We start from the raw sequence: 27,584 nt of genomic DNA, 5'->3' as shown, positions 1-27,584 counted from the left end.
CATCTTTGACTCACAAAACTGTCGTACCGTGTCGAGTTGTGGTAAGATAAATGTGTGAAAAGAAACAGGTACACCCGTGACAGTGACAGGCTACGAAAAAAGTACGGCCACTTTAATCGCTGCCTCATAAAAAAGCTGCATTTTCTTTCTCTCATCATGCTCTGGTGTTGTTATTCCCCCCCTGTTTACAACCCGTAGGCGCCTGATAAGCGAGCAGCTCGTCAAAAAGTGGCAACAGATTACGTGAGGTGAAAAGGTAGAAAAAAAAGTTATCGAAAAGTGCTGATTCCAGTGAGTAAACACAGAAGAAAGGAAAAAAGTGCTTGTGAAGGGAAAAAGTTATCCCGAAGGTGGTGGTGCTTTTCAGCAACAGCAATCGTCGTGAAGGTGTGTGAGTGATCCGCCTCACGCGCCTCACCAACACACTTTTGCGGGCCGTCGCCGCGTCTGGAACAGGACGCAGCCGGGGGGAAGAGGAGAAGTGGAGTGAGAGTTGACCAGCGCCGCGGCGCGAATACGCACCTCACTAACACACACAGCCATCGGCAGCAGCGATGGCGGGCGTCTTTGATTTGGAGCTCCACGAGGAGGATAATGTTCACGATTCCGACGACGACATCATCGAGATTGAGGACGTAAGTAGTAGTAGTACTGGTGAAAAGGATCCTGGAAAAGTGCAGTAGTAGGCATAGTAAATGAACGTTCGCAAGGAGTACTGGATTGTGGTGTGGAGCTTTTGATTCTTGTTAAAAGGCCTCCAATGTTATGGTTTTAAATTTATTACAGTTCCTTTTTTGTCATTTCCTTTTAATACATTTTATTTATTCCTATCCTTTTCGGTTTCGGTTTATCGTGGTCCGGTTTATTTGGTGCAGACCACAGGGTGGAACACACCTTTCACTCCGTCCAGCAAAGCGGCACACGATTCGGGTCCGCAAATGGACAGCTATCATTTACACGGCCTTTTTGGCAGTGGCGCCGTTCCATCTTGGCGGTTAATGGGAGAGTGTCCTTCGTGCCCTAGCCCAAGAAGTCTGCAAACCCGGGAGCAATGCCCTTACTCGAGAGAACCGGCAATTTTGGATCTCCTTTCCAGTCCCGCGCGCGCGATTTGGAACCATTGTCCTGTCGGCGTGTGTGTGTGTGCCACTGGTCAGCAGTCCGCCACTGGCGTGAACGGCGCGCCTCGTGGAGTTCATGAACCTCGCTCCCCCTGCGTACCGAGTCTGACCTCGGTCAGGCGCGAACAGGAGGAATTTTAAAGTACCCAAGTCCCGCGGTTTGCCGGCAGAAGAGTTCATTCCCCGGACCTGGGAGAATAAATTTTGCGCCAACCACCCAAGCACCGCACCGGCCGCCACCGAAAACCAAAAGGGGGATCCGAAGGGAGAAAACGAGACAAAATGGCCCCCCAAAAATGCCTAATACGAGCCAGAACGAAAAGCAAAGATACTTCCGTCTGTTGCGCCGCGACCCCCAAAGCCGGGGAAAGAACCGGTCGCCTTCTTAAGTACACTTTGGCGCGGCGTGAGGGCTGGGGGGAGGAGGCTTGGGGGGAACCTCAAACACCGCAGTTCTGAAGCGTGCAAGTGGCGCAGCGAAAAAAAAATGGGGAGAAGGAATAAAGAGACGCAATAGCAAGACGCGCCAAACACACACACACACAAAGCCTTGACAAGGGACGGCCGGGAACCGCAACAGTGCGGCAGCAACAAGAATAAAAAGCAATAGCAACAACAACAACGGCGATGGGATAGAGAGAGAGAGCGAGTGAAAGAAAAGTTCTTTGACATCTGACGCAAACTCGCGGTTTACGACTGAGGGATCTGTGGCCGTGTTGTTATCTGCTTTATTTTGACCGGCACGACGGTTGGGTTTCTGTTGCCCGGTTCCTTGTTTTGCCCTGCTTTTTGGGATCGCTTTCGTTCGGTTTGCACTCCGTGTTGCATTTCGTTTTGCCCATTTTCGTTCTCGACTTTCTTGCCCCAACACTTGCATCCGGCATCATAAACAAACATCCCCCGTTTTCGCAAACGTCAGGCATTTTTAGAGGCATCGCAGCCAGCGTGGATAATTTATCTTCGCCCCAAATGCGTCTTGGGGCTACCGAACGCGAATTTGGCAAAAGCTTTTTTTGGAGAAAACATTGACTCATATGTTGGTGGTCGACATGGCGAGTGACCCCATTCGCTGCTGCGCTGGGCCGACGAAACTTTGTTGTGGAGCACCTGCGCACGTCCCAAATGCACGCTTTACTGAACGGTCCATTCATCATCCCATCTCGCGTGAGTCGGGAGAGTCCCATTTGTCAAAATAAAATTAATCAGCCAGCAGCCAGGTGCTGTTGTTGTCCGATTGCAGCTGCGTGTTTCATCTGGGTTCCCTGCGGCTTAAGGGCTGTGTTATGATGGACCAACAGGAGTCATAAATAGAGTTTGGCTGCCATACATAATAACCGATAATCCATGGCCACCTTTCTCGGATCATTGTGTAGCGAACGCGTGAAACGACTGATCCTTACCGTAGGAGAGACTGTCACAAGTACCTTCTATTTATATTGCACACAGAGCGCGCGTGCTTGGAGTTTGAGATTGGCCGAGCGCAACATTATTGGCTGCTGCAAGCCACGATCCGATGATACGCTGATGCCGGTTCTGCGAAACCATTAACCTTTGCAAATGCCAATAACAGTTCCGATTCGTTACGCGCGTGCACTGCACGGGGTCGTCGTGAGTGAATCGTTCGACGTTTGTTGTTCCCGGTGGCTCTACTTCGCAAAAGCGAAAATTCCCAAGTCATGCTCTCGCACATATGCGGTGCGTCATGATGATGTCGTATTTGCTATTGCACCATATTGCCTACTATTACGCCGTCACCAACACCACCCCATGGATGGACCTCACCGTAGCAGCAAAACGCATCGTAGTAGGCTTCGATTGGCTGAACGAATGCGTGACGTCACGTCAGGCTCCCCGATGTAGGACTCCTCCCCCGTTTTCTGCGCGCCGTGTGCAATTGCCACCCGGTGCAATGTTGGAGCCCCAACCCCCCCGCCCAACCCTTTGGTTGTTGATGTTTTGCATCATGCACACTGCGGTTTCATTCATCCCATCTTTATGCAGCTGCGCATGGGTGTGTGTGTGTGTGCGAGTTACTCATCGTTCTCTGGCCCTTGGGATCGGGAAGGCCTCCATTCACATCCACACAATGGAATTGGCCCAACATCCTTCGGGTAGATCGATACACACGCTCATCGAATGTGGCCATTAATACGTTTTTATCGTCGCAGATTGCAGGTTTTGACGTTTGCAGGGATACGTCAGCAAGTAATGATTTCGATGAATTCCGGTAAAGGGAGAGCGTCCGGCGTTGAATTCGACGATTCGGATGTTACCATCCTGTGCCGGGTGGCGACTGTCGGAATCGATTCGTGTCGTGGCAACATTTGCATCGATCCCTTTTTCTCTCTCTTTATCTCAATCTGCTGCGGGCCGGATGAGTAATTCGCCTTCGTGGAAAGCCAATGACGCGATGTTCTCGTTCGTGCCACGTAGGAACCAGTTAGTCATATTGCTTTTCATCTCTTTTTGTAATTTTTCCTCAGAGGAGTATTATTCATTTTCCTCCTATTTCCAAACCGTCACCGTCAGTTTCCGTCCAAATTGGCCGACAAATGCGAAGTATTTAGTTAGTCATCATGGCACAATCAATCTTTGGACGGCTTTAAATCCGGTGACCGCTTTTTGGGGAATCGATCAGCTGTTAGTTACGACGGCGATTTATCTGGTACCGTTCACTGTTCGGATCCACATAAAACTGATCGAAACCCCTTTTCTGGTTCCCAGTCCACAGACCGCGGGAACCACCACGAATGTGCGTTGTTTCAGCAACACATCAAAGTACCGCTCACGAGGGGGGGCCCCTACGGTTTCTTCGGCTCAGTGCGCAATTAACAGTAAAAAAAAACCACGATCTACAATCGAATAAAAGCCACAGAGATTGGCTTGGTGAGAGAGAGGCCATCTTGTGCTCTCTCGGGTGTGACAGATCGTTACATCGGACGTGTATGTTTTCAATGCAATCAAACCGCTGCCGCCGGGTCTCAGGGAAGAAGAAACTGTATTACTATCTGCACCGGTCGAACGCAGGATTTAGTGTTTTCGGAGCCCTCCCCATTCGGAGCCCTCGTGACTAACACTCGTCTGCGTCTGCGGGTGTGAACATAACCGAAAAAACCCACCTTTCGCGCGGTGGATTCGCGATGACCCCATTTCGCGCGGGCGCGGCCTATTTCTTTCACTTGCGCGCCCGCCCAACTCTGCCCCTCGGCCGGCGGCAGGGTGGGTCACCAACGGTGTTCCACATTGCCAAACAAACGCAATTGCCACGCAGCGATCGTGAGTCGCGTGTGAGTCGGCTTAAGATGTTGGCTGCGTTGCGGCCGCAAAAGTGTATCACCACCGCGAGCGACCCCACGACTCACCGATTCTATGTCATCAATGGCCGCCGCCGCCGCCGTACCGGTGGGTCCGAGAGAAAGAGAAAACTAGAGCGAACGGGAACGGGGCGTGAGGCGTGCGAATGGAATTTGCCTACTTTCCCTTTAGTGGGCCAACGCGCCGAAGGGGACAAAGTCGAGCATATGCGCCGCTGGTGATTATGCCACATTCTTCACTTATCGCGCGCGATAAGCCGTGAGTTTTGAGCATTGGGTGGGAAAAGTGAACGGAGGAAAACTCCGGCGCGTTTTATTGTGTCTTCGAGCGGTCGGCAATTCACTCGGCAATTTTCCCCGAAAAGCGGGTGGGCGCCAAATTTATTCGTCAAACAACGCCGGCCGCCTCCACCGAACGGCGGGTGTTTTTATGCTCTATTTCTTTGCTCGCGCGGTGGCGGTGAGTTACGGTCACCATGCGCCTCCATTGGAGCGTGGCCACAGCCAGCCAGCCAGCCAGGTCTTATGAAATTGTGTACCGAGAGACGTGTGGCGCCAGCCAAACCGCCAACTCTCTCGCCGGCGGATTACGATCGGATCGCATCGGAGGCACGCACGATTGTGTCCCTAAAAATACTCTCGCCAACGGACACCACCTCCGGTCGGTTAGTACGGGTTGTTACTCAAGCGATGCGCGCGGAAGGGACTTTAGGACACGTCGGGGGGGATGATGGATGCAGAGTTCGGCCAATGTTGTGCATCATCTGTGTGCAGTCGGCGGGAGTGCTGTGCATTCGTGACAGCAGCAGCAGAAACGTGCTTGGCAAGTCGAAGGCGAGATAAACTTCTCAACGACGACGACGACGGCGCTCCTGTCGTGGAGTTGGACGTCAACGGCGCCGCCGCCGCCGCCGCCCGAGAGATTCGACACAACAATTATTTTCGTATTAGAAGCCCCCACGCCTGTCAACGGTGGTCGGTCCGTCGGGCCTAAATATAGTTCCGACGTGGGGGCCGGAGAGAGAGAGAGAGTAACGTCACACGCCAAGCAGCAGTATCCGACATCTATCCGCCAAGGAGTGTAGCATTCGTCCTGCCCGACACTTCCGTTTTGTGTGCTGTCTGGTGCCGGGGGTCTGGTGTGGCCGTGGGGCACCCGCGCGATGATCGGGACTTATTTTTAGAAAGTTTTCCCTTCGCACGGCGGGCAAAGTTGTCGTTTTTGTCGTTTTCGTGGCGACTCTAGCTTTTTTTTCTCGTCTGCTCCGCCACCGCCGTCGGTTGCGAGAGAGAGGTATTCGAGGAATTTCCACTTTTTCCTGGCTGTGTGCTGCTAACCGGCCGCCGGGCGCCTTGCATCTCTTCTAGGCGGGTTTTCCGCGTAACTGGAAACTGCGCCCCCGTGGGGGTTGTTTCGAAAGGGGAAGCTCCAAGTGTGCCCTTCGAAGGCCTCGTTACTTAATGTGTGGCCCGGGCACCGAGACGATCGATATCGGTTTATGTCGCTTCTTGAGATGTTCCGAGATCGACTCCTGTTAGCGATCTTCGTTTGAACATTGTTTCAAAGAAGGTATTTGCCATTTTTTAAATTTATTTTTATTCGATCGATTCGCCCAATAATACTATGTGAGTAAGCATAATTTTGCTGTCATTAGGAAGACGACTATAGACCAATGGAGACCTCTACCTCGACCTCGCAAAAATATCTCCTTTATTGGTCACCGATTTGCGGTGATTGACATTCGTGCAAAGTTCGACTTCCTATTTGTGTTATCGTCGGCGATGCCCGGTTATCGTACGTGGCCACGCAAGTCTCGCGATGATGGTCGCCTAAAAAACCAAAGAAAACACGCCGGTGTTTGTCGGCTCGTGAAGAAAGCTCCCTCTGCTGGGAGTCCTCTTTATCGGCCGGGCCCCACTATCACTCGCCCCGAAAGCCCAGAGGCCAACCCGTCGTCGAACACAGCGTATCCACCGGTTGGTTACCGCTGCTGGCGGTGTTGGTGTGCGTTAATAGAAAGAGTGGTCTATGAACGAAACGAAATCGAAGAGCGACGCAGAGTGGTGGTGGCGCTGGCCTTACCTAACTGTAGACTGTGTCGTGGTCGTGTGGAAAAGTTTATACGCAATGCTTCAATGCACCGCGCAGACAAACACACACACGCGCAGATGAAAAAGAGACCACACGCCGGTTGGCCGCGAGGGGAGGGCCGAGGGCGGCCGCCCAGTCCCCCAAAAGTGGGTCAATGACGAATGGTTATTAGACGAAAACGGAGCAGAGCCGCGGGCGGCGCAGAGATGAAGAGAATAACAGTCAAAGCAGGCGGCGGCAGCGGTGGGCTTATAGGGGGGAATACAAAGAAGAACCAAACAGGGGAAGAAAAATGGTGCACCGGAGGCCCCCCCTTTGGGACTACTTCGATGGGGGGGGGGGCTGGTATCCATCGATGGTGTACAGTGACTGACGAAATGATGGTTGCTGCGATCGCACGCCCGTTGTTGATGTAACCCTCCTCCGTCGTCGTTCAGGAAAATAGTAATCGAAAAAGGGGCCAATGTTTTATTAAAATTGAAGACTGATCGAGCGATTTATACAAAAGATTGTTTAATCGAATTTTGTAGCCAAATATATGTTGGATCATCGCGAAATGTCGTTTAGTAGGCTTCGTTGCTCGTTGACTAGCGGCGTGGTCTCTCTCTCGGAAGGTTCATTTTAAGTTATGACTACTGAATGGTCCATCAATTAGGATGTTATTGTGGTGAAAAAGGTTTGATAAATCAATCCTCAGTGGCGCTTGACAGTTACATAATCCTTACCCCCGTTCTTGGTTCGGCCTTTCACTCGGCAAACGCAGTTTCATAAAGTCCCCAACTTGTTGCAATTGCATCTCTTGTAGTGCACGAACGGCCATTCCGGAACCGCCGTGGTGAGGTGATAAGATACATTCCTTATCTGAAACCGCTCTTCGGGTACGTTCGACTCTCCCCGCCCGCGATGATCATCCGGTGAATGGGGCCCCGAGAACGGTCGGAATATGAAAGCAGCTCCATTAATGCAGCCGAACCCCGCAAACAAGACAAACCTGATCGACTGGTGGTCAGACCGGGGACCCCTTGGCTCCGACATTGAATAAGCAATCGGTGACGGGGAGCTCTCCACCAATGCTCACCAGGTGACGGTGGTGGCGGCCACCCTGGGCAAGTGGCAGGCTGTGTTGTAACGCCGTTCCGGGTCGAGCGGGTTGGAAGAATTCTCGTCGCCTCGGCAAGGTCGCGGGAGGATGGCAGAGAAGCCTGTCTCTCTGGTGTGTGGGGTTTGGGTGTTACACAGCCAAGAAAACCGAGAGTTTCTGTGACGGCGGTGGCGGTGGCGGCGGCGGCGGCGGCAGTGGAATCTGTATCAGTAGGTCACATAGCTCCTCGGGCGGGCTAGGGCTTGTGTGATGGGGTTGGCACAGTTTTCAGCTTCAGCAAGCGGCAGCGGTACCACTCTCTTCGGAGTCCGCAGTAACTGTCCGCCGGGTGGACGAGTAACGGAACTTCTAGGAATTTTTCGGAAAGACAGTCGGATCTTAGAGGTTCCAGTTTTTGGGGTTCCACAAGGCGAAAATCCAATGAGGTCCCTTTTGATACGTTTTTCGATTTAGTGACGTATTTAATCCAACATTCAAATATGGCTAGTTGGCTAGAGCAACCTACACGAAACGTTCCAGGAACACTCGCCATGTAACACTCGTCGTGTAATCGTTTACCAGCGAACGGTACCACCGTAGAATGTTTCTTGGAACAGGAGCATTTGCATAAGCCCCCCGGGGGAGCATTCCTCGGGGCACGGGCGCGCGTGTCCGCGAGCTCCACAGAGACCGCTGCGCCATTGCAACTTACAACTTGTGTGGCTCGACGCGTAACGTGGTCGTCAGAATCGGAAAGAACACCACCTACCTTTCGCTCGCTCTCTCTCTCCTTCTCGCTGGCGCCAAAAAGACGACAAATACAACGACGGCTTGTTGCAGTTTTGCCACGGCCGTGTCCACGTGTCGCCGCGCGCTGTTTGTTGAAAGCTTACGTCGTCGCCCCGGCAAGGCAGGCATAACGCATTTTTAGTGAAAACCGAACGGAAAACAAATAAACAACTCTCGCTCGCAGCATATGCAATCGATTGACGCAATTAGATATGGTGTGGCCCCGTGTAGCACCCCAGACTGCGTGGCAGAGAGAGAGAGCGAGAGAGGAGGGACCCTTGCTCGTTTGCTAATGATGATGATGATGGTCGCGTATGTAATGCGTACCGTTACACTATGGGACACGGAAACACGGAATTATGGATCGGTCATGGGCGAATGTCCCATAGTGTACAGGGAGGCGTTCCATGTGCCGAGAGAGCGGGCCGTAGAAAGTACTAGTGTGTTCAATAAGTTCGTAACGGAGGGCCCTGCTATGAGCCTAATTTATTTTTTGTTAAATTGGTACACTCTTCATATGAACGTATGAGAAGTTTCATTTCAATCGGTCACTTAATTTTTGTGTTAGAAGCCATTTAGTATCGATGCGTTACAGTTTTTTTTACAACGGAAAAAATCAAGTATCGTGAGGAGATTGAATTTTTATTTAAAAGCAAAGGAAATTTATGAACAAATGTTGAAAGTACTTAACCGACTAATCGACTGCACTTAGTACAGTGGAAAGATGGGTGCTGAATTAAAAGAAGGTCATACAAGCCTTCAAGACGATCCACGTCAAAGACGTCCAAAAACCAATATCAACACCTGAATTCGTAGAAAAAATACAGGATATCGTATTGGAAAATCGTCGAATGGCTGGAAGAGATTTAGTACCAGGCCTAGTCATCTCATTGAGCAGTATCACCAATATTTTTACTGAAGTATTGGGTTTCAGAAAGCTCTGTGCAAAATGTCGGTGCCGCATTCCCTAAAAATGGAACAATGCACCCCAAGTCATAACCGCATTTGGAAAATGGCAAAAATCCATGAATTAAAGTTCGAATTGTTGGAGTATCCACTGTATTCACCAGATTTGGCCCCTAGCAACTTCCATCTGTTTTCAGACCCATAAAAAGCATGCATGAAATGTGTTTTTCATCAAATGATGAGCAGCTGCGAAAGCGTATTTTGAAGCTCTTCCAGTTTCTCACTTCAGAGATGGAATTTATAAATTGGAGTCTCCTTGGAACTAGTGTATTGATGTTCAGGAAGGCCATACTGAATAATAAAGTGTATTTCAAATCGTGAAAATGTATTTTTCTTATCGACCATACGAACTTATTGAACAGCCTAGTAAGTGCGTAGTTCTGGCGTGCACAATTCGCCTCTCAGGAAGAGGAAGTCTTACAAACGCCGCAGTCCGCGCCAGTGCGGTGGCTTCCTCGTGGCCTCGAAGTGGCTACAACTCAGCACATAACAAAATGCATCCGTCCGTCCGGCCGCGTCCGGGTTATGCTGCGCTGCCGATGACGATGGCGCAATGCATTTTCTCGACGGCGGCCCGTGGCGTTAATTCCCGCTCATTGATCATTGTCCGAATTTGTGGATTCAGACCTCACAATGGTGAGAGAGAGAGAGAGATAGTGTGTTCCGTTGGAGGTTCCAAAAACCGGACTCATTAATCATCGAGAGAGCACCCCGGCCCCCGGGAGGGTGTTTTGACCGGCCACCAACAATTTGTCCTTTCTGGGTGGTGTCGCCCGTTGTGTTGTGGACGTTTCTCGAAAAACCTCTCCGTGGGTGGGATGCTGCACGCCACCACCCCCGTGCCCCCCTTTGCTGTGTGGGCGCGACCGTGCGACCTCCCGATGCTGTGTGTGTGTCGTCATCGTCTGTGAGAATGAGGTCATTGTGGGGTGGCAGCAGCATAGTGCTGCAACATGTGTGTGTGTTTCTGTGTGTTTTGGCCTATAAAGCAGTGTCTTCAGCACAGTGGTGGCCACAACAAAAACGAGAATGAAGTTATTGCATTTCCACGCATGATCGCGACTCCCTCTGTGAGTTCACCGATGCATCGAGAGGGGCTGCATCATCGGCTACCGAATGTTTTGTTTTGGTTCGATTTTTAGGTGTGTGAGAGAGTTCCACGTGCCTGCCGGCTACCGGCATTCGAAAAAAGTAAACAAACAAACCGTAGAGGGACCCCTCGAAACTCAGCTGCCAATTCGTCACTTCGTTTTTGGAAAGACCCATTTTATGGTCCCTTTTTTTGTCGCTATAATTGGTTGGGATTTTTCGCTCAACAATTGTGCACCAAAAGATTACATTCTGTTTACTATGTCACACACTTCCCAATGGCCCTTCGGTGGCTCTAACACTTATTAGTAATTTATTGTGCGCCATAAACGTTTAATGAGCCCCCCAACGTTCTTCGAATGGCCACCATCACCGGTCAAGGAGCCGCCCAATCCAGTACCCTTCTGTGTGCGCGTTCGATCATCATGTTGGCCGATCATTAGCAAGGCGATTGGGCGGCAGGTTGAGGTTTTATTGTCACACCCCGGTCGTGTATCCGAGATAAGTTACCGAATGTTACGAGGCACTAGTGCAACACACGCGCTGCCATTTCGGTTGCCAACACAGAACGGATGCGGTGGTGGTGGGCCATAAACTCCGGAACATTGTAGTGCGCGCTGCACGTACACGTGCTCCCCATTTCTTCCGCCCAACCCGGAGCGGCCGAGGAGACGATTGTTGCTAACATTGTTGAAGGCTAACCAAATAAAGCCGGCCAGAGTTGCACTTGAACGTGAAACCGGGGTGCGCGCGCTGCGTTTATGATAAGCACACGCTGCGTCCACTTCAGGCGATTGGCAATTGTGGCCACCCCACACACACACACACACTAGGGGGGTCGGTCGTGCGAAAGATAACGCAGATCACACGCGTTGATGTTTAGACGGGGTACGATGTTTAGTTTTAGGTGCCAACTTTGGCACGTTTCGCTTGCGCAGTGTGTGTGTGTACGATCGAGTCACGCACGACGCGATAAGAGCGCCCGAGATAAGGGTTGATGTTGCGTGACACACAAAGGTGTTACTGTTCCGCGTCGATAGGCCCCCGGAATTGGAAGGCGATGCGATCATGTTCTGAAACCGTCGCAATGGACGACTCCGACTTATGAAAAGTTGTTAATTAGTAAGGCGGGGGTCCAATAAATAATACAGCCTCTCTGTGCGCGAGGTCTTAAGCCGTGCGCACTCACCCGTGAAGCAGGAAGGACCCACGCCGCGGTGGTCAAGTTTCGTTTCAGGGCTGCTTAATATGGGTGGTGGTACGTGTTCTCCTCCGGCGCGGCGTTCATTGAACGATAACGAACGGGCGGGCCGGTCGAGAGCCGAGTTCAAGGTGGCGGCCAACGGTGTGACGTGTTGCCGAAAATTTTATGGGCCTTCCGCGTGAGGGGCCTTTGCCTTGCCGTATGCGGTGACAAAGCGAGCGATTGTGCCGGTGCGTACACACACACCCTTATGTTTCCGCCCAAAATATGTGCTCCGATCCGATCCGATTGGTAATCTAATCTGTCCCACGAAGTAGTTCGTGTCCGGAAGTGACACAACGCGATGGAACTAAAGAAGGGAAAATGGCAACCGTTGTGGGATTCTTGGGAGAAGGATTCCTAATCTCATCTCTTGCGCAATGAAGCGCGAGCGAGCGCGTGAGAGAGACGCCTCTTATCGCGCGGCGGTGGTCCATTCAAGGTCACGATTTAGTAGAGTGTCCCTCTCGCTCTGTGTGTGTTTGTGTGGTGTTCGGGGCGCGCTAGAGACCCGGTTTCAATGCGGCTTTAATTTAAATCGAATAAACTCATTTCATTCTTGTCGGAATTAGTAGACACACTTCTCGACACACGCGGCTTCTTCGAATTGTGGCCACGAGACACTCCGATGGCCGCAGTGAAACGTCTACGACGTCTCGCCTCGAGACGTTTCTGTCCCCCCGCCCGTGTCGGAAGTCACGCTTGTGTGTGTGTGTCCGTGCGGCCCTCTGTCATATTTCGCGTACTAACCCCGGGTGCGGTAGTATTCCGTCGGCTCTAAACTCAGCCACTGGGTCCGGGATGGGTCGGGTCGGGAGTAATGTCGGAAGTAATGTCAATAACCTTACAAGGTTTTTCTCTAGACGCGCGCGCGTGTCACGCTGTGTTCCTCGCCCCCTGCGCCATTTGTGTGGGGTCGGATTTTTCGAGAGGGCGTTTGGGGAATTACAAATGAGAGAGGGATGAACCATAAAACGCTTACCGTCGCCGCCGCAGTGAGTCAGACACCGATTTTTGGGGCCGCGGATGAGCAAATGACAGGGAAGATACCGGATTTACAATGAACAACAATGGTTGATGAACAATAATTGTACTTTCGACTCTAGCTCCGGTTCTAGAACTGACTGGTGGAGCACCAATTCCTTTGATTTGGAGACAGACGAAACGAATTCTGAGGATCACTTCTGAGTATTAGATTTTAAATAATATTTCCAACGATTAACCAAAAAGTTGTTGCGCACTTTAAATATGTTTTTTGATGGACAACGAGAACAGTATTGCGCCATCACACGACCCCTAGCCGTCGGTTGGCAATCAATCGATCGCCGTTTCATGCCGGGCGGGCACGACTCTATGGGGCCTCAATGGGAAGAAATGGCCACTGAGAAGTGGCCGACGACACTTCAATTAATTTGAACAATGCTTCAGACGCCCGCAGATGTGGTGGGCCCGGTTCGGAGACGATGACGTTGTTTTTATTTTTTATCTTCCAGTTTATATTCCCATTTTTTCGTCGGTCGGTAGTCGCGACTATTCGCTACTCGCCACACTCGATGTCTCTTTCGCGCTTTCGCGCGGGGTCAGCCATGCCCGGCTGGGTGATTAGATAAGTCCCCCCGGCGGGGGTCAGCCTTCGGTCGCGGACCATCATCGATCGTGATGTGCTGCTGTGTTGCTGAAGCATATTAAAATCGGCCCGGGCTGGTTGGTGGGCCTTGAATATGTTTAGCCGCGACATTAGCACCACCACCGGATCCTTCCCTCGATCACCTTCGGATGCTGGGGCCCCGAGGCAGAGCAAAAGTGCTAATCTCACGAGCGCCTCCTCAAGTTCATCGTAGGTGCACACACTTCGTACGCGATGTTGCGCAGGTTGTGAGAGTAGAGCATGTTTATTTTTTCACTTCACTTACTTGGCCTCGCGCGCCACGGCCACGCACACACCAAGTGTCCAACCGCCATCGCGCTCCGGGCCGATCTCGTGACCTTGCTGATAGCTCGCGAGCGCCGAAGGTGATGAAGGTGGTGGAGGTCCTCCGATGGCGCTTCGATTGGCGCTGATCACGCGGAATCACGCGGCGCAAAAATTGTAGCAAAGTTTGCGCAAGCAATTGGTGCGCAACGACACGCCGCGGGCCTGTTATCGGTGCGCTCCGTTGTGGTGAAAGATTGTTGCTCCAGCTTCTGCATCCAACCGTGTAGTAGGGGAGATGTACTTGTCGAGGCGCCCGCCACCGGCCACCGGCGGCGCTAATTGAAAGAGTAGCCAGGGAATCGATTTTCCCGTTCCAAGCGCTCGGAGGTTTCCGGTTACTGTACGCCCCATTTCGGCGCCGATCCGATCGATGATCCGAGGACCCTGCGACGCCACATTAGCAGCCATTTATCGCGTAGCGAATTCGTAGTCCCGGCCAGAGCCGGCGTTTAATGTTTGCTGAAACAATCACCCCGCGGTGTGGCCATTCTCTAAAAATACTGTGGCGCTGGAACTGCTGCTGCTGTGTAAAAAATGTGCTGAAAATGGATACAGTTAGAGCTAGAGCTGGAGAGGATCATGTGTCCCATCCGGTTCCGGATTAGTGGGGGACCGATGATCCATAATTTATGGTTCCCAAACACCGCCTCCAGCTGCTGCTTCGGTTCGGTGACGAACGATTATTACAAACGATTTTCTAATTGTCTGGTGCGGCCCCTTGAAAATTGTTTAATGCATTAATTAGTATCCAATACGGGCGCTGCTCGACACGGCCAAGACACACACAACCAGGGGTCGATGACATCCACGACCCCTCGGCCGTTCGCACATCGAGACACGAGAGGGAAATCGTTAAAAATAGGACACATGTGTCCCCGGATCCCGGATCGTATAAGGAAGCGGGAGAACAGCTGACGGGCCGCCACCGAGGGGAGGGTACTGTCCCTTTGGGAACAAGTTTCGCAACAACCTTGGTTGAAAAAATCGGCATTCCAAGTGTCGCCTTCCGGTGTTTCTCATCATGTGTGGCCGGAGAAACGTACGGAGCAGATCCTCCGAATGGGTATGGTTTATGTTTCCAGTCTTCCGCGGGCCCATCGTGTCTTCTCCAGCGAAAAGAGTTCAACGACTTCGCCGCACACACGGCTGTCATTCTGGCGCAGTGCCCTGGCCGTGTGTCTGTGTGTGTGTGTGAAGTGGCATTTGCAGCGCGCGGAATGATGCATTTTCTTCCCTCCCCGTGTGCTGCATTTTCCGAGGGTGAGCCAGAAGTATGTTTCCGTTCGTGCGGAACAACCGAAACCCGGGAACCCCGGGTGGATGGACTCTCTGGCTGCAGTGAGTGGATTGCGCACAGAGGGGCGTGGGGCGTGACATGTAACATCTTCATGTTCTCGGGGCCCTTTTTGAGACCGTTTTGTGAGGGGCGGCGAGATGGGTTAGGGATTATCATGAGTGACAGAATACGTTCCGAAGACTGCGCCATTATTATATTACCAGCAGCAAGCAGATTGCTTTAGATAACTACATTATCTTCTCGCCACCGTCGCTGTGGCCCAGAACTGTGGTTTTGTTTCAATTATTAACACGAATCTGTTTGCATCTGTTACAGGTGGATCTGGAACCGGAACTGCACATTAACTCAAACCTAGAGTAAGTGTGTCTGGAATCTGCTTCTCAATGTACACACAATGTTTCTAATAAGCCATTTCCCTCTTTTGTAGGACCGAAGACTCGGAAACGATACCACTTTCGGAGGACATCATAAACCCGGGTCGGATAAAGCTTGGGCCACAGGATTTCGAGCTGAAGAAGGTGCTGGGAAAAGGTGGCTACGGTAAAGTCTTCCAGGTAAGTCACAGGGATTCAGTCACCGTGTGCTGATCAGCCGAACCGATTCATCAATCCGCGTGGATTGCAGGTGCGAAAAACGACCGGTGCTGATGCGAACTCGTTCTTCGCCATGAAGGTGCTGAAGAAGGCGTCGATAGTTAGAAATCAAAAAGACACCGCACACACGCGGGCCGAGCGCAACATTTTGGAAGCCGTTCGGGTAAGGCAGGCATCACCGCGGGGGTTACTTCCCCGACGATTATGGTTCCATTCGTAATCTTTTTTGCCCTTTTCAGCATCCGTTTATCGTGGAACTAGTGTACGCCTTCCAGACCGGCGGCAAGCTGTATTTAATCCTAGAGTATCTGAGCGGTGGCGAACTGTTTATGCATTTAGAGCGTGAAGGTATCTTCCTGGAGGACACTGCTTGGTGAGTTGGGCTGAGGCTGGGCGAGTCCCCAAACAATCCAGAGCGCCTCTAACCGCGACCGAACCAATCTCGAACCTTGCAGCTTTTATCTCTGCGAAATCATTCTCGCACTGGAGCACCTGCACAATCTCGGCATCATTTATCGCGACCTGAAGCCGGAGAACGTGCTGCTCGATGCGCAGGGCCACGTGAAGCTGACCGACTTTGGCCTGTGCAAGGAACACATCCAGGAGGGCATCGTGACGCACACTTTCTGCGGTACGATCGAGTACATGTGAGTCTCTCTCTCTAGCGATCTGTTTTGGGCCCCTGTTAGGAAGTGTGTTAATTAATCTGTGCGCGTTTTTAGGGCTCCCGAAATTCTGATGCGCAGCGGACACGGCAAAGCGGTTGACTGGTGGTCACTCGGTGCACTGATGTACGACATGCTCACGGGAATGGTAATAGCGCGCGCGTCACGGGCACACTAAGCGCACAGCGGGCACTAATTGGTTTCCGCTTTTAGCCACCATTCTGTGCGGACAATCGTAAGAAAACGGTCGACGCCATCCTGAAGGATAAGCTCAACATCCCGGGCTACCTGACGCCCGATTCGCGCGACCTAATCCGCCGTCTGATGAAGCGACAGGTTGGCCAGCGACTAGGCAGTGGTCCGACCGACGGCCAGGCGGTTCGTGCACATCCGTTCTTCCGGAACGTCAACTGGGAGGACGTGGTGGCGAGACGGTTGGATCCTCCCATCAAACCAGTGCTGGTGAGCCTGCGGCCGCGGCGTGAAGCGAGCTGACCGCTGTTCGGGTCCTAATTCTCGCTGTTCTCTTTTTGTTCGCTGCAGGCAAGCGAAGATGATGTTTCACAGTTTGACACCAAGTTTACGAAAGAAATACCGGTGGATTCGCCCGAAGAATCGACGCTGAGCGAGAGTGCCAACCTGATCTTCCAGGTAAGTGCGCTGAACTGGCTCGGCAAATGGGAACGATGGAATAAATATGAACCCCCGGTTGTAGGGTTTCACGTACGTCGCTCCGTCAGTGCTGGAGGATATGCAAACCCGTGTGACGACGCCAAGATCGCCCCGCCGGATGCCGCGCCATCATGGCCATCATATGCACCACCATCATCATCACAACCATCACCATCATCATAACCATCATCTCGGTGGTCCGATGGCGGGCGGTAGCGGTGGTGCCAGTGGCAGCTCAACAACAACGACGACGGCTGGTGGTGGTGCTGGAACTCACGCGACCAGTGCTAGCCGAATGATGGCCGGTGCTGGTGGTGCTTCTGGCGTCAGTGGTCTCGAGAATGGCAACATTCTGCCCCATCATATGCTCCACAACAACCTCAACCACATGCAGCAGCATCCGCACGGAGCCGGTGGCGGCGGTAGCATACAACAGCGAGCTGCTGCGGGACAGCAACCACCGTCGGCGGCCAATGCACCACAACCTCACGCATCGGGAGCCGGCAGCAGTCGACCGTTTAATGCGGCGTCGATCGCCCGAAGAACGCCACCCCACTTGCAGCCGTTCGCTCCGAGACCATCGCCCCAGGACGAAATGATGGACGTCTATCCGGAAATGTCCATTTCTTAGTAAGTAAGGCGATCGGAATGCCCGGGGACTATCGACGATCTCATGCGCCGTTTCGTTTCTCTTCTTCAGGCCGACACTGATGGAGTACAGCAGTTATAGGAAATTTATCGCCTAACACCTTTCGGTCCGGGGTCCGCCGGGATGTGACAATACGCCTCGGTCCCAAAACTAATTGAAAAAACAAAAAAAAATGCATCATAGTTTAGTGAATAATGAATAAGACGGAACAAAGAGTTGCCACTGTGTGTGTTTGTGGAGGTGTGGTGTGTGGCGAGTGGCGTGGCGCACTGCTCCGGGGAGCCCAACATGTGCGGATCCAATCAGCCTTTCCTCAACGGGGCGGAACACACCCTGTTTTTGAACGCCACACAGAGTCGAAGGAATCCAAATTCCTGTCACCAAACTTGGGTAACATCCTTGGGTTTGGTTGGTTACGTTTCTTTTTGTGCATATATAGTTTCATTTTTCGGCCACTTTCCGTACCCAGGAGAGTAGTGAACGCTTAGATTAGAACAAAACACACACACACACACGACCCCGTAGGATATTGAAATTATATATGGGGAGGCTGGACGGAAGTCCAAAAAGTATAAAGAGATATAGAAAGAAGAGTCGAATTGATTTGATAAAAAAAGATGAGAGAAAAGATAATCAACATATTAAGTCAACATATTCAGAGAAGGTCTAAGTGCGAAGAAGTGCAGACCCGAGAATCGTTCTTACCTACTTTATGTCGTATTGATGTTTATATATAGTTTTTATGTACTAGATTTTGTTTATAACTATTCGCGGGATGATGGATATACACACCAATATACTTGATGTTTGATATATTTTTTTTACTTTAGTTTTACATCAACATCTGCGTGATGTGTAGAGAGCGACAGCGTGTTCTTGCAAAACATGAGTTAATCCTTGGGCAACGAAGTTCTCTCGGTTCGGTATCAATCGCCGCCCGTACCTTTTTTCAATTGTAACTACGTTGGTTGGAATTATGGTGATGAAAACGAAGATGTCAAGTTGAATTTCATACTCGCAAAGTCAGGCAACACAATAAATATCGGAACATTAAATCGGGTTTCAAAACGGTGTACCGCACTGTGGGGGGTTGCAAAAGGGAAACTGCATTTTCGACACCAGACAGCCCTCCGGTGGATTCTCGATGTCCGCGGGGGCCGAAGCGACAATTACATACGTTAACAACTGGAAATAACACCCTCAAAGTTTGGCTCATTCGGTTGGTGGTTCGGTATGCAAATAAATCCGATCGATCCGAACAGCGGAGGGAAACCAGAAAGAAGAGTAGGCTGTAGCGATGGTGCGAAAGAGGGCGATTTAAAATAATAAAACAACTGTGAACTCGCGTTATAATACCTATTCGTGTAATATGGGATTAGATTGTAAAATTTGTTGCTTACCAACGTACACTAGCACCAGCACTCGGTCTCTCTCTCTGCGTTCACGTCCGGAAAAGGGAAAGGTAATGTGCAAACACCACAGACCGCGTCTCGCAAACGCAATCAAACACCACCAGAGACCCATTCTGCCAACCACCGCTCCCGACCTACTTGCCGTGCCCGTGGCCCGTAAAAACAAACGCCAACAATGGACATGGTACCGATATTAGATAGAAGCAGCTCTTGTTCATAATGAGTAGAGAAATAATGCACCCAGAATAGCAGAGAGGTCTGCTCTTAGGAGATCAGATACTTGCCCCGTCACAAGTGGTGGTGTGCGATCGGAAGGGCAGTGTACATAGGGCTGGGTGACGATGTTTATGAATACGCTTCAATTTATTTCTTTATAAGCAAAACAGCAACAAACAACCAGAAAAAAACACACCGTAAACAAACAAACACAAACCAAAAAACCAAAACGTAAACGAAAACTACCATTTACAATAGTCTGAGATTAGCAAAACAAAGTGTGAAAAAAGGATGAAGATATAATAGAACACAATGTGTATAAATTGTAGAAACAAAGTTTAAAATAGATCAATGCAGATGCAGAATGGATAATGGGAATGTAGAAGAAAACTGTGTAAGTTCAATTGTAACGCAAAGCATACACAAATAATAGCGAATTAAGGGTGTAATTAGGCCAAGCGCCACAAGCCTGGTGACACGAACATGTTACACAACACACACATACACACAGAGCAAACAGGCGCAAACAGGCGCGCGATCATACGTAGTGTTTAGCAAATGATAAACCAAAATGACTGATTTTTATCGGAAGCATAATAGAACAATTCCGTGAAGGTGGCACCAGCGGCAGCAGCAGCAACCAGCAAAAACCTACCAAAAAATCCAATCACCACATAAACGCGGCAGCCGGGAAGGAAATGGAACGAGTGGCCGCCACTCCTTTGCTAGCTAATTGAAACGAACGTTCCGCGTGGAGCGGCCCCAGAGCGGTGCGAGACGCAGAGAGGTTAGACACTATAAAATGGTTAGAGTAAATTTTCGTACGTTCTTTTCCGTGAACCCCACTACCTAATGTGTAAGTAACAGTTCCCCATACACTTCGTTCGTTCGTTCGTTCGTTCGGTTTTTCTGCCTCTTTGTAATGATAAAATGATGATAGTGTTGTTGCTTGTAATGATTGTACCGTCATATAAATTAACTCTTAAGAAGGACGCAATGAACCATGCGAGGAGAGGGATGCCGAAAAGTGGAGTGATGGTTGATGATTGTAACCGACACAAGTTTAATTTTCTTTTAAAATCCTGTATTAGCCCAATTTTGTGTGTGTAGTTTGGTAGCTTTATTACATTTTTTTTATTTTAGTAGGAACGATAATAGAATGATAGCTAAAATTATAATACCAAGCGCCGAGATGATGAGATAATAAAATGTTCACTCACAACCAACCAAGTAACAAAACAAAGTGGATAAGAATACAACAGCAAAATGGGTTTAACGTTTTACTATATTTATATCACACTTTAGTGTCCCAAAACGAATGCTGTGTGGGGCTTCAGAAAGCCGGACAATGGACAACTTCAGAAACGAAAACGGTTAGAGCGTGTGATCCTTCGAGGTACGGGCGGTGAATCACCAGGAGCTGTGTGTTTCTGTGGTAACGGAAGTAAACACGGAAGTCGTAGCAACCGTTGGGTCGTTTGTCGGTCGGTTGCAAGTGCGCTCCAACCAGAGTGTCCTATTTTTGTGGTTCCTCTTGCTGAAAACCAATAATTTACTGTCCAGTTCGGTAACAAATTGTTCGAAATGTCCGAAAAGTATTTGCGAGAGCAAAATCTCGTTATCGTTCCACCGGAACAACCAAAATACACGGTGCGCGACTGGGACAACAACAATCGTAGACAGAATTTGTTCTCCGTCGCCCAGCAGGACCTGGCTGATCGAGTGATAAGGTAGGCTCTGGCCTCTGCCCTAGTCTTGCGTTGCTCGAAACGACTCGGTTCTTGCCCATTCCAGCGAAAGTGACCGTATAATCGATGAGACGAAGCACACGACGGAATCGAGCAAGGATGAGGTCGACTTCCGGTTGCGGGAACGCATCGAGGACATTCGCTTTCGCCGGGACGAGTTGCAGAGCCAGAAACGGGAAGCGCACATCGAGGAAGAAGCGCTGAAGGTGTACAAACGGAGGACGATCGATGCGATCAACACGCTGCGGGAGATTGCGGTGCCGCTCTGTCAGAAGTGTATCGTCCTGCGGGAAACGCGCGACGGGACGGACCTGGTCAACGATGCCGTCGATCGCGAGCTGCGCAAGGAGCTGACCGTAATGGAGGGCGGTGTGGCGCTGCTGGAGAAGGTGCTGGCCGAGTGTGTCGAGCAGATCCGCCGTCTGCGCGCTACGATCTATCTGCTCGATCGCGATCTGACCGACAAGGACCGTTCGATTCGGATCGACGAGAAGAATCTCGAGCTGCGCCCGAACCAGATGGAGATGAAGGTGTACGCCGGACGGGTTCCGTTGGATCCTTAGTACGTATCATCTCTATGTGACGCGAAAGAAGTTTTTATTGATTTTTTGAACCTCCAGCAATGCCACCGACGAGGAGTGGATTATGGTGACCAATCGGAACATTGAGGCGACCGCCCGGGAGATTAATAGTGCCCAACCGTTGCGCTCCTACGTCGACCAGTTGCTGCGCCAGATTGCCGAAGATATTCGGTCGCAGGTCGAGCGGACCAGTGCCGCCTTCCGGCAGCGCATCGCCGAGCTGCGGTACACGAAAGTTAAGCTCGAGAACGTGCACAAGGAAACGGTGCGGCAGGTGAACGAGCTGACGCGCGCCGTGACACGGCTCGAGCGGGAAATTGCCGAAAAGGAGGGTTACGTGGCCCTGGCCCAGACGCGACTGGCGAACCGTGCCCAGCGTCCGGGGATCGAGCTGTGCCGGGACAGTGTTTACGAGGGCCTCAAACGGGAACTGGCCGAGCTGCGCAGTTCGACGGCCAAGCTCGATGGCAGTCGGGTAAAGTCGAAGGCCACGCTACGCTATTTGCTCAGCACGCAAGTGCTACAGGAGGAAGAAATCAACCGCAAAACGAGATCGTTGCGTACCGACGAGGTGGACTGCATGACCATGAGGGAGAGCTTGAAGTTTCAGGACTTTTGAGTTTGAGTTCTTCGGTTAAATTGAATAAAGTGGCATAAATTGAAGGTGAAATGAAATACCGGCCAGTGAACGTATATTGTAACGCTAGATAATAATCATTTGCAGTTTTATTGTTGTTGTTTTGAGTGTCTCCCTTTGATTTTACAAATAGTTTCCGCTTTTTTTGTCGCCCTCCAGCCTGTGTTTCGTTATCGTGGCAGGGATGTTTGCTTCCTTTTTGGTTCTATGAATAATCCCGCTTGCTTGGTTGGTTGATATTGGCATGTTAGGTGTGTGCTTCGGTAGCAGTTTAGCTTCTTCTTCTGGAAATTCGAGTATCGGTCTTCTGTTCGTCCGCTAAGCAGGCTACGTCTCTCGAGGGATTCCTTCCAAACAGTTCGCGCCGTTGCCGGGCAACCAGCCACCGAGAAACGAATAACTTAATTGCTGTGCGAGTCCCACGCTCCGTTCCTGTTCCGAGGTGGTGGCCAGCTACGCCACGGATTGGGGGTTGCGCTGCAGTGGAATTATGCACCAAACTATTCGCTTCTCCCTCCCTTCCCCATCGGAGCTAATCGCTAGTTAAGAGCATAGTATTACTTTCTATCCGTCAGTCGGCTGCAGAGTGGTGCTGGAATATGTTTTGGAATTTTGTGTCTGCTCTTCTAAAACAATGGTTTCCCCGGGTATGTCTGTCTGTTTTGGTAGGTTGGCTCACTAACTCCTCGCGTCGCGGCTTAGCGGCTTGCGGTTTATTCATCTGCAAATCTAACATTCTACGATACCACCGCCCGGCTGCTGGCCGGGCCATTCGGGCGCAGTTCCGCTCCACACTGCTTCGCGCCACGGGGCGCCGCTTCCGCGTTCGCTTTCATCAAACGGTGCGGAGGCTGATTTAAGATTGACATTATGGTTGGCGAGCACAATACTCTGTCTGTAAGGCTGTAAAGGGAGTAGAGCAAAGAGCACGAAACTCGCGACTAGCGGACGGCAATACGGTCGTGTGCAGACGGAATGGTATTTGAAACGATACGAGAGGAGGCTACAGCGAGGAAAGCGATCGGAGCAAATGGTTGGCCGCAAATAGAGCCAAGCAAGACTTCATGATCTCGATCTCGATCTCGGACAGCGAGATCGGATGATACGGACTAGCTTACGTCGAAGTTCACCTCGATTGGGGTGAATGCCTGAGAAGGGCACTAAAAGGCTTTACAATTTACACTATTCCATTGTCCTAAAAAACATGAGAATTCTTAGAATTCTGAAGCATTTAGCCGTGTATGGGAGAGGGTTTCCAATAAAACCGTCAGGTATATTGTGGATCAGAAACGGACGAAACCATCCTGGGTCATGTACACTTTTTTGGCCACAGTTAAGTGGGCACGGTGGAGGAAGTGCGAAAGAAGGGATCCAAAAGCCGGGAAGAAGGGAATTGGGATGCCGCTGGGTCCTCGACTTACGATCGCACGCGCACACAGACACTGACAAACACCGGTCGCCCCGCACGAGCACTCCACTCTACAGCCTTACGTCGAGAGGTATAACCGGTGGTAGTCGTTGGCACCGAACGCGCAGTTACACTTCGGACACTTGCGCTGGCGCGTTTCGTAGCGCGTCCGTAAGCAGTCGTAGCAGAAGACGTGGAAACACTTGGACAGGACCGCGTCCTTGCGCTTCACCTTGCACGAGGGGCAGGTCAGCGTTTCCTTGTACTCACGGATCTCCTCCAGCATCACCTCGTCGATCGTGGTGCCGGACATTTCGATCTTCTTCATCCGCTCCGCCTTGCGCTTGTGCTGGGCCAGCTCCTCCTGCAGGCGCTTCGTCTTGTATGCTTCCGCCTCGAGCGAGCTCGTCTTTTCGGCCACCACCTGCTGGGCTTCCTTCATCTGGGCGTGGTACTTCTCGAGGTGCAGCTTCAGGTCGGCCGCCGATTGGGCCGATTCGATCGCTTTCCGTTTGTGCATCTCCATCGCTTGCTGGCGCGCCACGAGCTCCTTCTCGATCGTCGTCACCGTGTTCTGGAGTATACGTTCCTTCTCCTCGAGCTTCCGCAGCACCACGTGCATCGCCTCGATCTGACTGTCACGGGTCGTTACCTACGGCCGAGAAGAGACATGTCAGTTGTGAGCATAAGGCCCGCCGGGCCCGAAACCTACCTGATCTTCCAGCATTTGCTTCTCTTCCCGCAACAGCTTGTGCATTTGGTTCGCCTTGATCCGGTCGGACATGAGCTTAAAGTTGGCATCGTCCTTCTCGCGCAGCTGCTGTATCAGTCTTGAGTTTTGCTCCTGCATGTCCTCGAACGCCTGCCCCGTGACCTCCATCTCGTTCAGGAGTGCTTCTTCCTCCTAAAAAAAAAAAAAAACGATGGGAAAGAGTCGATCAGCGATCACGCGTCCTCGTGCGTAGGGGCGCCGCGCCATACAAATGGTCGATAGCCACTGCTCCAGCTGCTGTCCGGTGGTTGCTTCTGGTTTTGGACCTGTTTCTGCAGCTCGTACTTCTGCTCCTCGAGCTGCTTGATCTTCCGCAGCGCTTCCTCGTCGGCCAGCTTTTTCCGATCCTCGCGTTTGCTCTCCTGCAGCTTCTTCATCTGCACCTTGAGGTCCTCGATTTCGGCACACTTCTTCTTCTCGGACGCCATCAGCTGAACCTTGTCCCGCTGCTCCTTCGGTACGCCCTTGTACATGTCCAGCAGCAGCTTCATCTCTTTCTGATCGTTTAAAGCTTTCTTCAGCTGATTCCGCAGATCGCGCACCAGATCCGACTCGATGCACTTGGGCCCGTTTGCTTTATCGCCACCGGAACCCATCTTGTGGCCCCCGGGCGTTCCTGGACATTCCTTCTTCACCACCATCACCGTTCCGTCCGGGCCGATGATCTCTTCCCGCTTGATGCTTCCATTAGCCCCATCGAGCCCACCTTCGGAGCCACCTTCTTCGCCCGAATCCGACCGCAACAGACCACCGCCGCCGCCGAGATGGCCGCCCATCGTACCGCACGAGTTTAGCATTCCGTTCGGGTCTTCCTCCTTGATGGAACACGGATTTCCGTCGCGATCGTGTAGCATACCGGTGCCGCCGCCGCCGCCACCTCCGCCACTGTCCTTGAGCCCCGCTCCGCCACCGCCTTCTTCCTTTATGTGGCCACCGGTACACCCTCGGCCACCGCTGTCGTTGGTGGCACCACCTCCCATCGACGCGAGGCAGTTGTTCGCTTCCTGCTTGATCGTTTCCGCCTGCTGTAGGGCCACTTCCTGCGCGACGGTCAGCTTCGTCGACACGTCCTCCAGGTCTTTGCGCAGCTTCGTGTTGTCGGCCGACACGTCCTTGTACTTCTTCTTGTACCGCTGCACCTCACCCTTCAGCTGGCCGTTGTGGTTCTGCAGGGACAGTATCAGGTGGCGCATCTCGTGATTGATCGGCGCCGTCTGCTCGTTCGCGGCCATGTTTTGCTCGAACTCGATGCGCAGCATCTCGTACTCCTTGCGTATCTGCGACAGCACGTCCTCCATCTGTATCATGTCGCTCCGCACGCGTTTCTGCGCGATCAGCTCTTCGCTCTCCATCATCTCGATCTGGCGCAGGTGCTGGTTCTTGCTCGACTGCAGCTGGTTGCGGCTCTCGTCCAGCAGCGTCTTGATCTGCATCGATTCGTTGTACAGCACGGAGAACTGCGATTGGAGGCACTTGTACTCGGTCGTCTCGACGATCACCGACTCCGGCAGCTGCCGGATGTCCATCTTTAGCTTCTCGACCTCCTTCAGCGCTTCCCGGTGCTGCAGGTGCAGCTTGTCGAGCTCCTGCAACCGATTGTTCGACAGCTCTTTGTACTCCTCCAGTTCCTTCTGCAGATCCTCCAGGTGCTGCGCGGCCACGCTCGTCATCGAGCCCGTTCCCCGGCCGCCGCCGCCGCCGCCACCGCCGCTGCCACTGTTGCTCGACAAGTGCCGCTCGGACGAACCGCCACCACCGGGGCCACCTGTTCCGGAGCTGAGCGGATCACCGCCGTGCAACTGGTGGTACGCCTTCAGCTTCTCGATCGCCTCCGCCAGGTGGTTCTCCAGCTTGTCATTCCGACACCGCACCTTCTCCAGCTCGTACTGCAGATCGTCGATTTGGTTGCGCAGCTCGGCCCCCTCCGTCTCCTTGCCGTTCAGCATGTCCTGGTACTCGCTCAGCTTGAGCGAGATCGTGTGAAACTTTTCGTGCAGCAGCGTGTTCTGTGTCTGCAGATTGCGGTTCTCCGCCATCACGTCGATGTACGTTTGGCGCAGGGTTTCGTCCAGATCGGGCGGTAACCCTCCGCCGCCACCTGCCTTCCCGAGCGCCTCGTCCGATTCGCCCTTCATCGCGAGCATCAGCTTCTCGTTGCGCTGCATGAGGCGGTCGAAAACCTGCACGATCTTCGCGACGGCCCGCTTCGACACCTGCACCCGGTTCGCCAGCTTGTCGTCCAGCTCCTCCTTGTCCCAGGTGGCGAGCTGCATCAGAAACGACGTCGTGACCTCGTTCTCATCTGCGAACGGAACCACGTAAACAATGCATTAATTAACGTCACCGATGGCCTCCAGGGGGTGAGTCCTACTTTTGTTCTCCGATTCATCCGCCGTCTCGGCATCGAAGCGCTGCAGCAGCACCCGGATGTCCTCGTTCAGCTGGTTCCAGTAGCGGTTGACCACGTTCAGGACGGCGTCGTCCTGCGTTTGGCGCTTCTCGAGCTGCTCGATGCGGGACCGCAGCTCCGACTCGCACCGTATCCGCTGCTCGATGCGCTGGGCGAGCTTCTTGTTCTGGAACTGCAACACCTTGATGTCCATCTCCTCGAGCGTCGAAATCGGCCCGATCAGGTGCGGCTCGAAGTGCACTTTCTTGATCGGGGGCTGCAGCCCGCCAGCGCTGTTCGCCGCCCCGACAACGCTCCCCGCACCAGTGGCCCCATCGTCCGCCGAGCGCTTCGACATCCCGTGGCCGATCCCGGGCTGGCTGGTGGTCGAACGGTGGAGCGGTCGGTGTTGGGGTGTGGGTAGCGCGCGCTCGCCCGCTCGCGGGGTGTTCCGGAAAGGGCGTTTAGTGGTGGTGCCTGCGGGGTGAAACGGGGCCAACGGAACAACGGAGCTTAGTGGAGAAACAAAACAAATACGCACAAACGCCCGATCGGCTGATTATCGATTTCGGGCGATATTTTTCCGAGGAGCTGTCAAATGCGCTCTGCTTGGCTGCGCCTTGCCCGGAGAACCCGCTTGGCGTTGGCTTCCCCGCGGGCCCGACCAGCCCTCCGCCCGTGCGGCCATCGGACCCTACTTCCGCATACTTACCTTGGGTGGTGCATAAAGACGATGCGGCGTTCCGTTTCTTTCAACAAAACCTGGAAGTTTCAAACCTTTCAACAATCCTGCTGCTAAATGCTGCTGCTCTTGCTGTGACTCGGACTCGCTCTCTCGCAACACACAAGAGATTCTCTCCCGGAGCGAGCATTTC

General features: G+C 52.2%; 3 protein-coding genes across 4 annotated transcripts; 2 read left to right on the top strand and 1 right to left on the bottom strand.

The window, feature by feature from the left end:
• Positions 1-20,428, top strand: LOC128267847 (ribosomal protein S6 kinase beta-2). Its single transcript, XM_053004793.1, has 12 exons — positions 1-41; positions 199-635; positions 15,283-15,323; positions 15,395-15,521; positions 15,592-15,723; positions 15,800-15,933; positions 16,016-16,207; positions 16,283-16,373; positions 16,439-16,687; positions 16,769-16,876; positions 16,941-17,527; positions 17,598-20,428. Coding segments are annotated over exons 2-12 (1,743 nt in total). The 5' UTR covers positions 1-41; positions 199-554; the 3' UTR covers positions 17,599-20,428.
• Positions 20,429-20,758: 330 nt separating this feature from the next.
• LOC128268379 (tektin-1) lies at positions 20,759-22,122 on the top strand. The gene is made up of 3 exons (XM_053005447.1): positions 20,759-20,904; positions 20,969-21,484; positions 21,543-22,122. The coding sequence occupies exons 1-3, from the start codon at positions 20,759-20,761 to the stop codon at positions 22,120-22,122; spliced, it is 1,242 nt and encodes a 413-aa protein (XP_052861407.1).
• Positions 22,123-22,240: 118 nt separating this feature from the next.
• On the bottom strand, positions 22,241-27,067 carry LOC128269345 (E3 ubiquitin-protein ligase Bre1). 2 transcript variants are annotated; one of them, XM_053006786.1, is made up of 5 exons: positions 26,692-27,067; positions 25,207-26,622; positions 24,518-25,041; positions 24,261-24,452; positions 22,241-24,200 (listed from the first exon to the last, which is right to left on the bottom strand). In XM_053006786.1, the coding sequence occupies exons 1-5, from the start codon at positions 27,065-27,067 to the stop codon at positions 23,628-23,630; spliced, it is 3,081 nt and encodes a 1,026-aa protein (XP_052862746.1). In that variant the 3' UTR covers positions 22,241-23,627. The 2 variants fall into 2 exon arrangements, with proteins under 2 accessions (XP_052862746.1, XP_052862745.1); XM_053006785.1 differs by having other exon boundaries at positions 24,530-26,622.
• Positions 27,068-27,584: the final 517 nt, after the last annotated feature.

The sequence above is a fragment of the Anopheles cruzii genome, chromosome 2 (assembly GCF_943734635.1).
Source record: "Anopheles cruzii chromosome 2, idAnoCruzAS_RS32_06, whole genome shotgun sequence".
In the NCBI taxonomy this organism is placed as follows: domain Eukaryota; kingdom Metazoa; phylum Arthropoda; class Insecta; order Diptera; family Culicidae; genus Anopheles; species Anopheles cruzii.
This window is presented reverse-complemented; position numbering and strand designations above follow the sequence as displayed.